This window comes from Vanessa cardui, chromosome 22 (genome assembly GCF_905220365.1).
Source record: "Vanessa cardui chromosome 22, ilVanCard2.1, whole genome shotgun sequence".
NCBI classification, from domain to species: domain Eukaryota; kingdom Metazoa; phylum Arthropoda; class Insecta; order Lepidoptera; family Nymphalidae; genus Vanessa; species Vanessa cardui.
Genome location: NC_061144.1, coordinates 6,198,256 through 6,212,659, shown reverse-complemented (window position 1 = coordinate 6,212,659; position 14,404 = coordinate 6,198,256). Strand labels below are relative to the sequence as shown.

Genomic DNA, 14,404 nt, shown 5'->3' with positions numbered 1-14,404 from the left:
TATTCCGATACTACCTGTAGCGGCTATCGGAATGTTCTCAAATCGTGGAGATATGACAAATGGTGTTTTTTTAGCGGTTAACGCGCAAACTTGCGTCTTTTTGGGGTTGAAATGGACTAGTTTTAGCCGGCTCCAATTCGAGACTTCGTTTAATGAAGACTCGATTTCAGACACAAGTTTGTTGCGGTTCTCTTCGACGTTTTCCCGAGAAATATTAGCTCGGCCGGTGTATAAGGTGTCAACGGTACTGTCGTCTGCATAGCAATGAATGTTCCCGATTTGCAACAAATCATTGATATGCAGAAGAAACAGAGTGGGTGATAGAACGCAGCCTTGTGGAACACCAGCATTGATGAATTTTAAGTCAGAGCATGCACCGTCGACAACGACCTTGATGCTCAGATCTGCCAAAAAGCTGGTAATCCAATTGCATAATTTCCCGGGAAGCCCATAGGAAGGAAGCTTCGAAAGAAGCGCTTTGTGCCATACGCGATCGAAGGCCTTCGCTATGTCCAAGCTGGCTGCTAATGCCTCCCCCTTGCTCTCAACTGCTTCAGCCCACCTGTGAGTAAGGTAAACTAGAAGATCACCGGCTGAGCGACCCCGACGGAAACCGTACTGGCGGTCACTAATCAGCTGATTCTCCTCTAGGTACCGCAGGAGCTGGCAGTTAATAAGGGACTCCATTATCTTGGAGAGCAAGGAGGTGATAGCTATAGGCCTATAATTGGACGGGTCTGAGCGGTTGCCTTTTTTAGGGATCGGATGCACCAAAGCTGTCTTCCAGGAATTCGGGACGACGCCTAATGTGTAGGATTGCCGGAAAAGACGCGTTAAGACCGGTGCCAACTCGGGAGCACATATCCGTAGCACGATTGGAGGGATACCATCAGGTCCGCTCGACTTATGAATGTCCAAGGAAAGAAGTGCTTTACGAACTGCACTTTGCCGGAAATTAACCTCCGGCATCGTGGTATCACACCGCGGAATTGTTGGTGGAGATTTTCCTTGGTCATCCAGAGTCGAGTTCGACGCGAAGAAAGAGCCTAAAAGATCAGCTTTCTCTTTCGCGGTATGGGCCAATGACTCACCGTCCCTGTGCAGAGATGGAAAAGAGGGCTGACAGAAATTCCCTAAGACAGCCTTAGCGAGAGACCAGAACGCTCGTGTTCCTGAAGGGAGACGCACCAGTCTCTCGCCAATTCTGCCAATGTACTCCGTCTTCGCCCTAGCAATCTCGTTTTTGAGGGACCTAGAGGCAGAGCTATATTCCTTTTTGAATGCGCTGGTATTTACATCACGAGACGCAGATGCATTAGCCCAGGTTTGATAGCGTTCCCACTTTCGGCGTGATGCCGTTTTGCAGAAGCGACCAAACCATGGCTGGGACTTGCCACCGATGGGTACTGCAGAGTAAGGAATGAATAGTTCCATACCCTGAAGCACCACATCGACAACAGAGTCAGCAGCAGCGTTCGGATCATCCGGCGAGAAACAAATCTGCCCCCATGGGTAAGATGCAAAAAAAGACCGCATCCTATCCCAATCTGCTGACTTGTAGTGCCATACTCGGCGGCACCCAACAAAGCGAGGCCGTGAGTACCGCACAACCGGCACTGTACGAGACAGTGGTCAGACGAGCCTAGAGGGGGATCGACGATAACCTGATAGCCATCCGGATGCGAAGTCAGCAGAAGGTCCAACAGGGAAGGTGTATCTTCCACATCCGGTATTCGCGTTGGCGAGTTGACCAGTTGTGTCAGATCATATGCTAGAGCTAAGTCCAGAAGAGATCTACCCGCACGATCAGTGGTGCATAAGCCGAGCCATTCTGCGTGGTGAGTATTAAAGTCACCCAGAATAATGATCTCTGCGGATGGAATCTGCTGCAGCACGGAATCTGTAGCCATTTGGACGTGCTCAACCAGTCGGTCGGTTTCGGCATTATCGATATGGGACCTATAAAGACCCGCATAGATTCGCGGATGGTCGTCGCAATCTACACGCAGCCAGATAATCGATAGGTCCTGTCCTTCAAGGCTGCCGAGGCGTCGAGAACAGATATCATCTCTGACGTAAACGCATATCCCAGCTCGTGGTATAAAGGAATGTTCCAATTTGTACCCAGGGTACGAGAGAAAAGTCGTATCGGCAGGAGAAGATATCTGGGTCTCGTTTAGAAAGAGCAAGGCCGGCTTCGCCGTTTCCAGATGGTAGTGAACGGCGTTGAGGTTAGAGTTGAGTCCCCTTATGTTGCAGAAGTCCACAGCGAGGGTGGTAGGGGTTGCCTTATGATGCCTGCTCCCCCAGCATTCGGAGGGCAAAATCAAAATCAAAATAAACTTTATTCAAGTAGGCTTTTGTAAGCACTTTTGAATCGTCATTTTACAATTAAGTGAAGCTACCACCGGTTCGGAAAGTAGATTCTACCGAGAAGAACCGGCAAGAAACTCAGTAGTTACTCTTTTTTAACATTTAAAAAATACAACGTCATGTTAATTAAATACAATTATTTCAATTAATGTATCCTGCTTGGAAGTCAACAGTTATTAACTCCACGCTTTTTTATCATCTACAAAATCTTGTATCGAATAATATGCTTTTTCTACCAATGTATTTTTTACAAACGATTTGAATTTACTAAACGGCAAAGTTAAAAATTAAAAAACGGCTGCCTGGGCATCCCTGCTCAGGTGGTGTATGTCCTGAGCATGGATGACCAGAGAGGGATTCTCCACCGCTGTCGCTGATGGTACCCTCCTGGGGTAATTTTACCAAATTCTGCACAGCCATCAAGTTTTGGGGGGGAGGGGGATTGGGCCTCCGGAAATCTCACTTACCGGTCGAAACGCGGTAGCAAAGCTACCACTTTACGCCGATTTTAAGTGAGAGAGTGGTACTTCCCCGGGCGTGCCGGCCCATTCGGCTGTAACCCGAAGGTATACAGCGTGGCACTACCACGTGGTAATCGTATTATAATCACTCAATATAAACCTTTCTATTTTATTTTTTTGCCATTATCAATAATCTCAACCGAATAAGCTTAAAGATTATGATGACTAGTAACTAACAATTTAACACTTGAAAGGGAAGAGCCTTAAAGAGCATCAAGTTTTGACACATTAGCCATTTCTCAGATAAGAATATAACAATAACGCAGCTATAATATAGAAAACGACGCATTTATTCGTCATTCAAAATTACTGCTTCACGACGCTTGCAAAAAACATATTTTATGACTTCTTTCACCATCTCATTACCTTCGACGAATAAGAGGTTCGCTCGTATTTCGTTGAGGAAGTCAGAGTAACGAGTTAACAGGAAAATGCTCCTAACATTCTCGGTAACATTGGATGCACTTCTAATATAGACATTTAAATTAAACTTATATATATTCAATTTCCTTCCATTTGTGTTACATACTTTATATAATTCATATTGCTTCTATAAAACTGGTAAGTGGGCTGGAAAATGATGGCATTTGTTAGTATTTGTCAACCTGTATAGAAATTTTCTTACTGCAGGCAAATGGGTCATCAGGTGGTAAGCGATCATGGCCAATTTCAACCTTTCCTGACATTTCCAATGCGATACGAATGTTAGTCGTTACACTGGCTCACTAGCCTTGGATACTATACAATGTATTACTATACAAAGTACTATACATGGATTACTATACAAAGTATTGCTGCTTGATGTTGGAATAAATGTTGAGTGATTACCTACACAGGCACAAAGCCTTTTTACCGATAAATACATATTCAAACTCAAGATATCTTTGTCTCTGTACCCAAGACTTTGAAGGATTGTCTAATCGATTTATGCAACCTGTTATACTTTAGATATCAATGAACGGAACAAATCCAAAAGCAAGCGTCGCTTTTGATTTAAGGCCGTATCAATTTGAATTAATTCGAATTAACCCAGCGTCCCTTTACAGTGTCAATTAAACTGGAGCGCTAACAATTTTAAACTTAAATGAAAGAGCCTCTCGAAATGTTTTGTCATTTGAATCATGCCCCCTTTTTATGCAAATTGGAGATCTCTAAGTTCACCGTGAATGCTTATTAAGGTCGGCAATTCATTCGGTTTCCGCGACTTAATGTTATTATAAGAATTACTTATTTTAAAGTCGACGAATTTAATTTGTGTTTCAAATTGACGAGTTTACTTAGACGATTTTCAAGCATTCGTCTTTAAATCTTTTAAATCTTCGTCGCAATGTGCGCGCACATTCATACATATACATGGACTCGACAAGAGTAACCAGTGACAAAAGTTACCAGTGCGCGCTAGTTCTAACTGACTACAATAGCTTAAACTCTTAACTGACAGAATTATTTTTCTTTCCCAGGGGTGTGTCTGATCGAGCACGCCAGCGGAAGGACAACTGAAAAAGTTACCAATCACAACAATTCTTACACCAGCTTCGGATTATTCCAAGTAAGTGTATTTCTTTGCCCTCTGGATAAATAACTCCCGCTCATCATTCTACTGTCAAACAGGAAATATAACGGTAGTGGCGGCCAGTTTTTTTTATTTAATAAAAAAAAACATATTCAAAAAGTCTATCAATAAAGTCATGCTGCAAATTAACTCGAAAATCACAAATCTTAATCGTGAAGTTTCACTGATAACATTATAACATTTAAAGTACACGCATCAAAATAATCTAATCACTGCAAGTTAATATTTCGGAAATGAGATACGAATTAACTTCTCATAGAATAGAGATAGAGAATATAGAATATAATATAGATAGAGAATAGAGGATCTACCAATGTAATGTATTTTATATTAAACTAGCAACCCGCCCCGGCTTCGCACGTTCGCAATACTCATACTAAATATACTACAGAATTTGTTTATTTACGTCACATTAGAGACTTTTCAAATTATCAGTGTTACTTAACTATATTGTCTACGTATTATATACAAAATCTCGAATCACTCTAAATATTTAAAAAAAAACGCATCAAAATCTGTTGCGTACTTTTAAAGATTTAAGCGTACAAAGGGACACAGGGACAGAAAAATCGACTTTGTTTTATACTATGTAGAGATTAAATACCTCTGTACATAAGTCGTAATGTATGAAAATAAATTCATGCAAATTTATTTGATTTTGATTCTAAATAACACACATTATTTTATTAACATGTGTTTAAACTACTAGCAACACAATGAAATATATTTGTTAATATTAAACGCTGCTTAATAGTATAATAATAACAAAACACTTGTTCTAATGTGAAAATTATTTTAAGCAACAAATTTATAACTCGCTTTAAATATGTCAGTAAATATAAGAGAAATGTCACTTTACAAAATATAGCGAGCTCCCAAAGGCACTAATTATTCAGTGAACGTAATACATATAAAGTATCGTGTTCCGATATATCTTATTACCTACGTGATTAAATTATGAAACGGTCAACAATTTTCGGAACGTTACATTTTTCGTTTTTATTCCATTTAATAAATTTTAATTAATATTTAATGGAATACAAAAGCTTAATTAATGAGATTTAATGTTGGCAATAAATTTGATATTACGCTCTCTTCTTGTTTCGTTTTTTTTTTTATCCATCATAACTAAATATAGTTCCGAAGGTCTCTTGTTTTAAGGAGATGTTATCTTATCCAAGATGCTTCTCTCCTCTCAAAGTGAATTGATATATGTATAGCGGTATCATATGACACGCGCTGATTCCTCACGATGTTTTCCTTCACCTCCGAACACGACATGAATAAATAAAAAATAAGCGCATCAAATCTCAGTGCCTTCTCTTAGTCGAACAAGCTTCAAGCAGGTTTTATATGTATCTGTAAACAGATAATGTATTTTTTTTATCACTGAAACATTTATAGTATGTATGTGTAAGTTCAGAAACCAATTTTCAACAAAAAAATCAATCACAAGCAAACATTGTAAAGTTTGATAGCACATCGTTTTCACAACTAGCAACGCTGTCGACGTAACGCCACGGAGTAATCGACAAGAGGCAATCGAGTTAACAACTTTTTGAAAACGTTATCCAGAGCACAATACTCCACTATTCTACTTACAGTTACTACTACTAATAAAAAATTAAATTAAAAATTTCAGAAACCCCCGCCACAAAAAACATAAGCTACCTTTAAAAAGTAAAAAATAATAAAAGAAAATTAATCCTAAAGTACCTATATGCATAAGTATGTATTAATATTAAAAAAAAAACTTCGCGTTGGGGGACCGCACCTAATTAATTAGTGTCACATGCTTACCTATCTCATCTTTTATATAACACTTAATATTATTTTGTATAATAGCGCTCGGTCCCCCAACGCGAATTTTTTTTTTTAATATTAATACATACTTATGCATATAGGTACTTTAGGATTAATTTTCTTTTATTATTTTTTACTTTTTAAAGGTAGCTTATGTTTTTTGTGGCGGGGGTTTCTGAAATTTTTAATTTAATTTTTTATTTTATACTTTTTAAAGGTAAGCATCCCTATAACACTCTGGTTAAGTTGTAAATACGTTGGTTCTTGTTGATTTAAAACATATAAGTTAAGATTACATTTTAAGGTCAATCTTGTTCTTTTTTATTTTAGTTACTAATTAATTTTTTTTGTTTCTTAATTATTTTTTTTTATCTAATAATTTTATTTAATTATTAATTAATGTTTTTTGTGATGTACAAGTCATAACATTTCATTTGATACCCCAATTGAGCATATTTGCAGACATTCGGTTTTTCTTCCCCACTTTAACCCCCCATAACTTTTAAACGGCTAAACCGATTTTCATCAAACATGTCTAAGAACACTCGCCCGTAAAACACCTATAATACAATAAAACTAAATTGAAATCGGTTCATTCGTTCGGGAGCTATGATGCCACAAACAGACGGACACACAGACAGACAGACAGACAGACAGACACGTTAAACTTATAACACCCCTCTTATGCTAATAGTTTCGCTATAAGTCTAAATGGATGGATATGGATATGGATATCAAATGATATCAATATATCCATAAAGCGCCATTTTGTAGAGGCAGCCATCTTGTATTTTAAATTTGTCATATCTAATAGTATTCTACTAGTCAAGCCCTTTCATTTGATACCCATATTGATGGAGTTTAAAAAAAATATCTAATCTGTCATTCTGTGGCGGCGGCCATCTTGGAACAATTTTCATCAAACTTACGTAAAAACACTCTCGACATTTTCTACTGTCAAACAAAAAAAACTAAATCAAAATCGGTCCATCCGTTCGGCGGCTAGAGTGGTACAGACAGACACACACACACACACACACACAGACACGTCAAACTTATAACACCCCGTCGTTTTTGCGTCGGGGGTTAAAAAATAATCTATACTAATATTATAAGCTAACGTTCCACCCCGACTTCGCACAAGTAAACTACTGATAGTAAATATAATACAAAATATTTGTTTATTTTCTTGGTGGCAGGGCCTTGTGCAAGCCCGTATGGGTAGGTACCAACCACTCATCAGTTATTCTACCGCCAAATAACAGTACTCAGCAATGTTGTGTTCCGGTTTGACGGGTGAGTGAGCCAGTGTAACTACAGGCACAAGGGGCATAACATCTTAGTTCCCAAGGTTGGTGGCACATTGACGATGTAAGGAATAGTTAATATTTCTTACAGCGTCATTGTCTATGGGTGATGGTGACCACTTACCATCAGGTGGCCCATATGATCGTCCGCCAACCTATACAAAAAAAAATTACAACATCAGATTAGAAACTTCTAAAATGATCAGTTTTTATTTACTATATCGTCCATGTATTGTATACAAAAACCTTTTTCGAATCATTCTCTCTATTAAAAAACCACATGAAAATCCGTTGGGTAATTTTATAGATCGAAGCATACATAGGGACAGACAGCGGTAAGCGACTTTGTTTTATACTATGTAATGATAATGATTATTCAAAACTAACTCTCTATGTTACTCTTCAACGGCTCTTTTCAACCGACTTCCAAAAGGAGGAGGTTATCAATTCGTCTGTATTTTTTTTTTTTTTTTATGTTTGTTACCTCATAACTTTTCACTGGGTGGACCGATTTTGATAATTTTTTTTTTGTTTGAAAGGTAGTGCTTTCCGTGGGGTCCCATTTTTTTTATTTTTTTTCCGATGATGGTATCCATGTGAAAACGACATAAGTCTTAAATTTGCATTACGTGTATGCGCGACAAATAGGTGAATAACTGAAAATCACGTTAACCAATTTTGATAATTTTTTTATTATAAAATATATACTTCAAGGGTAATTTGGTGAAAGTTTGGTAAGGTTCTGAGCACAGGATCCATGACAAAGTAACGGAACGGAAGGGAACGGAACAATTCTGAGGAGCACGTTAGCGATACTCGGTCGAATCTTTTATTTATAGGTTATTTGGATATTTGAGTCACCTTCCGTAATGTGGTTATGTTTATGTAATTATCATAGTCGAATATTATAATCAACTACCTACCCACTCCGGCTTCGCACGGGTGCAATACTGATACTAAATATATTACAGAATTTGTTTATTTACGACATCACATCGCAAACTTCTAAAATTATCAGTGTTTCTTTACTATATTTTTCATGTATTATATACACAAACCTTCCCCTTGAATCACACTATCTTTTAAAAAAAACCGCATCAAAATCCGTTGCGTAGATTTAAAGATATAGGGACAGAGAAAGCGACTTTGTTTTATACTATGTAGTGATGGAACTCCTATACGACTCGCAGTTAGGGTGCGATATGGGGCAGAATTTCTTACTATCTTTAATCAAATTTTGTGTATGTGATGTGATGTCATATGATGTACGAAATATAGTTGGTCTTTTTCAAAGTTTTTTTGCTGAGTTCGATTTTCTTTCGAGGGATCCTTGTAGTTTACGCCGCGTGACGTATTAAATCCGCATTTTCGAAAATCTATTTTTGCTTTATTCGCAAGTTTCCTTTGAAATTGTCCTCGAAGTAGTTTCTGACTCATATAAACGGAACGCTTAATCTATCCGTATTAAAAAAAATAGTTAGTCAACATCAGCTTCACTTAAAATAAAAAAATAAATAAAATTTTAACAAAAAGAAAAACCGACTTCAAACAAAACACTATTTTAAAACAAATGAATATGCACGAAAAAGTAATAAAAATAATTGCGTATTCAACATATTTTTTAGAGTCTTCCTAAGTTAAATGAAATGAAAAATATTAGACTACTTAAAAGTCGATTAACGATTATATCATGTAGTTATAATTATTGTTATATTTGGAGTCGGTGTCAGCCAATAAAACCCTACAGTATATCTATCAAAAAACAATACGAGAATACTTTAACAAATATGTTTTTTACAAATTACCTTTTACACAATAATATACTAGATCAATCAAGGGGCTCGCATCGCTTCTTTCTTTTGATTGTTGGGGCAAGGGCACCGTGGCTGACACCGGCTCCAAATATACCAATAACTATAACTACATGATATAATCGTTAATCGACTTTTAAGTAGTCTAATATTTTTCATTTCATTTAACTTAGGAAGACTCTAAAAAATATGTTGAATACGCAATTATTTTTATTACTTTTTCGTGCATATTCATTTGTTTTAAAATAGTGTTTTGTTTGAAGTCGGTTTTTCTTTTTGTTAAAATTTTTTATGTTATAATCTTGAATCTCAAGGACATATGTTTTTTTTAACGTTCTGGCGGAAAGCGTTGTAGTGTGAGACGGGAATTTTGTAATACGATAGAAATGGCAGAAAACTGGATCGAAGTGGATAATTACAAGTTCATATAAAATGAAAATGTTCTTAAGTGGAGCTAGATCGATGTCTCGATCTCAATACTGTGAAATAATAATATGGCAATGATTGAACATTGTGAAACTTTAATTAAATTGTACGGAACAGTTCATTGGGGTTCCGTCAAGTAAAGTCTTAAATCCATTTTTTTATGATTAATACCAGACGTCCAACCTCAACAACGTGAGCGAAATCACGACAATTGATATCCTATACATAAAAAAAGTTAAATCAATTAAACATAGACACGAAAATTTTTTTTTCATCTGTTGACTTTAAAAAAGAGAATGACTTTGTCCAGTCATAGAAAATTCATCACCTCGATATTACAATAATTTACTTTTTAATTACAAACATTTTTAACTTGTTACTTAGCATATGTTATGTTATATGTGGGTGTATATAAACTATCAGAGGCACACATACATAAAACAGATTATACCAAGTCAAATTATAGCAACTAATACATTATTAACACATACGTTTATATATAGCTACGTGAAGTATCCTAATTAAGAGTGATTTATGCAATAAACTGGCGTGCATTAATTGAGTTTTCACATTTAACGGGATTCTGCCTAACGCTAGTTATAAGCGCATTTTAATTAAAAGTCTTTTTAGTTCTGCTACAATGCGGTATGTGGAAGATCTATTATATATTTTAATTGTACTTTTTACTGAAAGTCGTGATGGCCCAGTGGTTACAAGATTTGATTAACGATGACGCCTTAAACGTCATTTAACAATTAAGTGAAGCTACCACCGGTTCGGAAAGTATATTCTACCGATAATAACCGGCAAGAAACTCAGTAGTTACTCTTTTTAAACATTTACAAAATACAATCATATTAGTTAAATACAATTATATATGTATGTAATGTATCCTGCCTGGAAGTCGACAGGTATTAATCCCTTATTAAAACCCGACCAAGTATAAATTAACTTAGTTGCTTCATATTTGTAACTAGCTGTGCCTGCGACTTCGTGCGCGTTGAAATTGAACAAAAAAGTTAATGTTGTATCCGAAGTTGATCCTTCTTAAATCTGCTGGTGAAAATCCCATCAAAATTGGGTCACCGCGGCCAAAATTGGCCAAATTTGGCCCGATTTTCCTGGCTGACGTCACATTGCACTAGTCGATTTCGCCCCCAAGCAGCTTACATAGGTTGTCCATATAAAAAAACCTATCGAACACAAAACCAAAAAATAATCTTATAACATAGCATAGCTTAAATAGCCTTGCTGTCACATTTAACAGATGCTCTGTGATGTAGATTCGACAAATAAAATGTATAATAAATAAAATAAGTTTTACTCCTAAAAGGCTTTAAGCCTAAAACTATTACACATGTACATTTTTTTGAGTTAATTTTATCTATGGCGATTTTATTCTTGTTTAGTTTTGGATTCAAATTTCAGATCACGTCCACTAGTTCAGTTGCAGATAATCTTAATCCAAAAATTGAACTCTTTCAAAATAAATCAATTAAAAAAATATATACAAAAATCGAATCAATTTTACTTTTGAAAAGGACCGTGAAACCAATGAACTAAAACTTTTCATCCGATACGAACTAAGTCAATTAGTTTTTATATTGAAAAAATACTGCATAAACTAACTGTGTATACACATGATTCGTTTTATTTTCGATTCGCTTTCGAAAGGTCGTATTAAAACCTGTCTGTTTGTAATATTAAAATAGCCCTTTTATACAGCTATTAACTCAAAATTTCATTTACATAATATTTTTACTTTAAAAAAAAAACTACGAAATATAATTATATAAAAACTTTTTTGTTTTTGTATCTTGGAAATACAAGCCATTATATTTCATTTTCCGGATTTCGCGACCCATAGACACCCTTCTGCCCTCTTATCGGTTACGAATATAAGACGTTAGGTATTTTGCCTGTAATTACACTGGCTCACTCAACATTTATACCAGAACAAATATCGTGTATACATATGTATACATATACACGATATATATACCAAAATATTTTTTTTTACAATTTTTGTCTGTCTGTCCTTTTGTTTCAGTTAATCTCTGTAATGGCTGGACTGATTTTGACGGGACTTTTACTAACAGATAACTGGTATAATAAGGAGTAATTTACGCAACAATAATATTTTCTTTGTTAAATTCAAACGCGTAGGAGGTCGCGGGCACAGCTAGTAAAACATAAACAAAATTAAATGTACTGAGAAACTTCATCCCGGTATATAAGGTGGTATAATATTTCTAGGAAATAAACTTATAAAGTTTTGCAATATAGAGTATTTCTGTATAAAAATCAGTCCACAAGAAATCGCAGAGAAAACTCGTCTTACTTAAATGGACAACATTTTATTAAAGAATGTTTCTTAAAACTTATATTTGAGTAATAAATTTAGCTCGTCGAGTAATATTCTTTGAATTCAAACAAATAAATCATGCTAAAAATAAAAACAATATATAAATTTCAGACATACATACATTTTTCTATTATACAAACAAATAATATTTCATTATTAAAAACAAAACAATATAAATTATAATCAGAAAGTGTTGATAATATATTATTGTTGATACTATTTCATTATAAGCTAAATAAGCCTATTAAAAAAATCGATTATATCGCCTAGTCGATTTTCAAAAGTTATGTTTCAAAACGACTTTTAAGATGGAGGATACAGCAATCCACTGTTAATGTTTAAAATTACACATATCATAATAATGGTAATTAAAAACAGTTAAAATATTTGTGATTATTTACTAACATTAAAGTAACTCTAATTAAAAAAAATCTATGTATAATTATTTAAAGTTTATCATTCAAAGATTCAACCCCAATTAACAGATTATAATCAAATTCAGAAACGTCAATGAATGAACCGATTTATAGTGATGTTCATGCTAGTAGAAATTTGTCAGAACAATAAAAAGTAGTAAATTGTCTATGGAATTAATATATATTTGTTTTAATTATAATTTCAATGCCGCCCATCACTCTTTATCACTTCACAATCGTGTTCAGTGGTGGTTTGATGTTTGCCTTGAATATCGCTAAGTTCCTAATATTATGAAAAACGTAAGCTTCGAATCAAACAACCAATTCGAGTAATTACACATTTTCACAAAGAAATGACTTAGAATTTTTATAAAAAATAGACGATCATACACGTTCTAAATAACATTTTATGTTTTAAGGGAGAAAGGGCACAGATTATTTCGTAGAGCAAAACCTTAATCAAAACACAAAAACAAATGGTTAACTTGTCAGATGCCTCTACAATGACAGTGTTGCTATTAGAAAAATCTAATAATATCTGTATTTTTAAAATATAATTATAAGTAAAATATTATTCGCCTTGGTTTATTCTGACGCGTTCCAAGAACTGCTGTCATGGTTTAATGTTTTGGACATGTTTCATTAGTATCTAAATCGAAACAAAATGACATCCCACATTTTACTTTGCATAGACATTTTGATTATAATTTAGATTATTATGTATTCCCACGTTAAGTTTATGCAGGTATTTTGTTTGATATTTCACAAATAATCGCCTACAATTTAATTTCGTAATCGTAATTAACTTTTAATTTTGTTTTACATAAAAAAATAACTAATAATTATCTTTACTAAATATTTACTTTAAATTACGCCAAGCGAAACATCTAACGTCTATTTATTGTCACAGCTTATTTACATGCATGTGTCAAATTTGATAATTGCCGGTAAGTCTAAATACCAACAAACAATTTGGCAATGTAATCCAGTATTTCATATTTGATCATCAGCAATGATTGATTTTGTTATTACGAATTACACTATCACACAAATAACGTCACAGTTACACGCAGTCATATTAAAACGTCATTAACATATTGCGCGTTGTGCCTCGTTTGTGTATTATTTCATACTTGAACAAAAATAATCCATACATAATGATCAAATTGGCTCATTCAATTATTAGGTACAAGTATATGTAAGTACTTACAGAGTCGAGATGGCCCAGGGATTAGAACGCGTGCATCTTAACCGATGATTGCTGGTTCAAACCCAGGCAAGCACCGCTGATTCATGTGCTTAATTTGTCTTTATAATTCATCTCGTGCTCAGCGGTGAAGGAAAACATCGTGAGGAAACCTGCATGTGACAAATTTCATAGAAATTCTGCCATTTGTATTCCACCAACCCGCATTGGAATAGCGTGGTGGAATATGTCCCAAACCTTCCCTCAAAGGGAGAGGAGGCCTTTGGCCCAGCAGTGGGAATTTACAGGCTGTTGTTGTTGTTGTATATGTACTTACACAAGTATTCTTTACACCCTAACTACACCTTACTTAATCTTTAAAAAATCCGGCCACCTGTAAGCCCCTCGGCGTTTCAATGTCCATGGGCGGTGGAAATCACTTCCATCAGGTGAACCCTCTGTCCGCTTGACCACTATAGCATAAAAATAAAAAAATTAAAAAAAATTAGACACAACCAAAACTATACGTTTTGTGGTATGGCTTTGTGCAAGCCCGCCTAAGTAGGTACTACCCACTCATCAGATATTCTATGGCCAAACAACAGTACTTAGTATTATCGAGT

At 35.2% G+C, this 14,404-nt stretch overlaps 2 protein-coding genes across 2 annotated transcripts in view; one reads left to right on the top strand and one right to left on the bottom strand.

The window, feature by feature from the left end:
- The window catches only part of LOC124539249, a 118,601-nt gene that overhangs the window by 49,800 nt on the left and 54,397 nt on the right, over nt 1-14,404 (bottom strand). The gene's annotated exons all lie outside the window — the stretch shown is intronic.
- Nucleotides 1-14,404, top strand: part of LOC124539248 (lysozyme-like) — a 44,254-nt gene that overhangs the window by 7,871 nt on the left and 21,979 nt on the right. Inside the window, exon 3 of the mRNA XM_047116560.1 lies at nt 4,355-4,443. Coding sequence (XP_046972516.1) covers nt 4,355-4,443 — 89 coding nt within the window. The remainder of the gene's footprint in view (nt 1-4,354; nt 4,444-14,404) is intronic.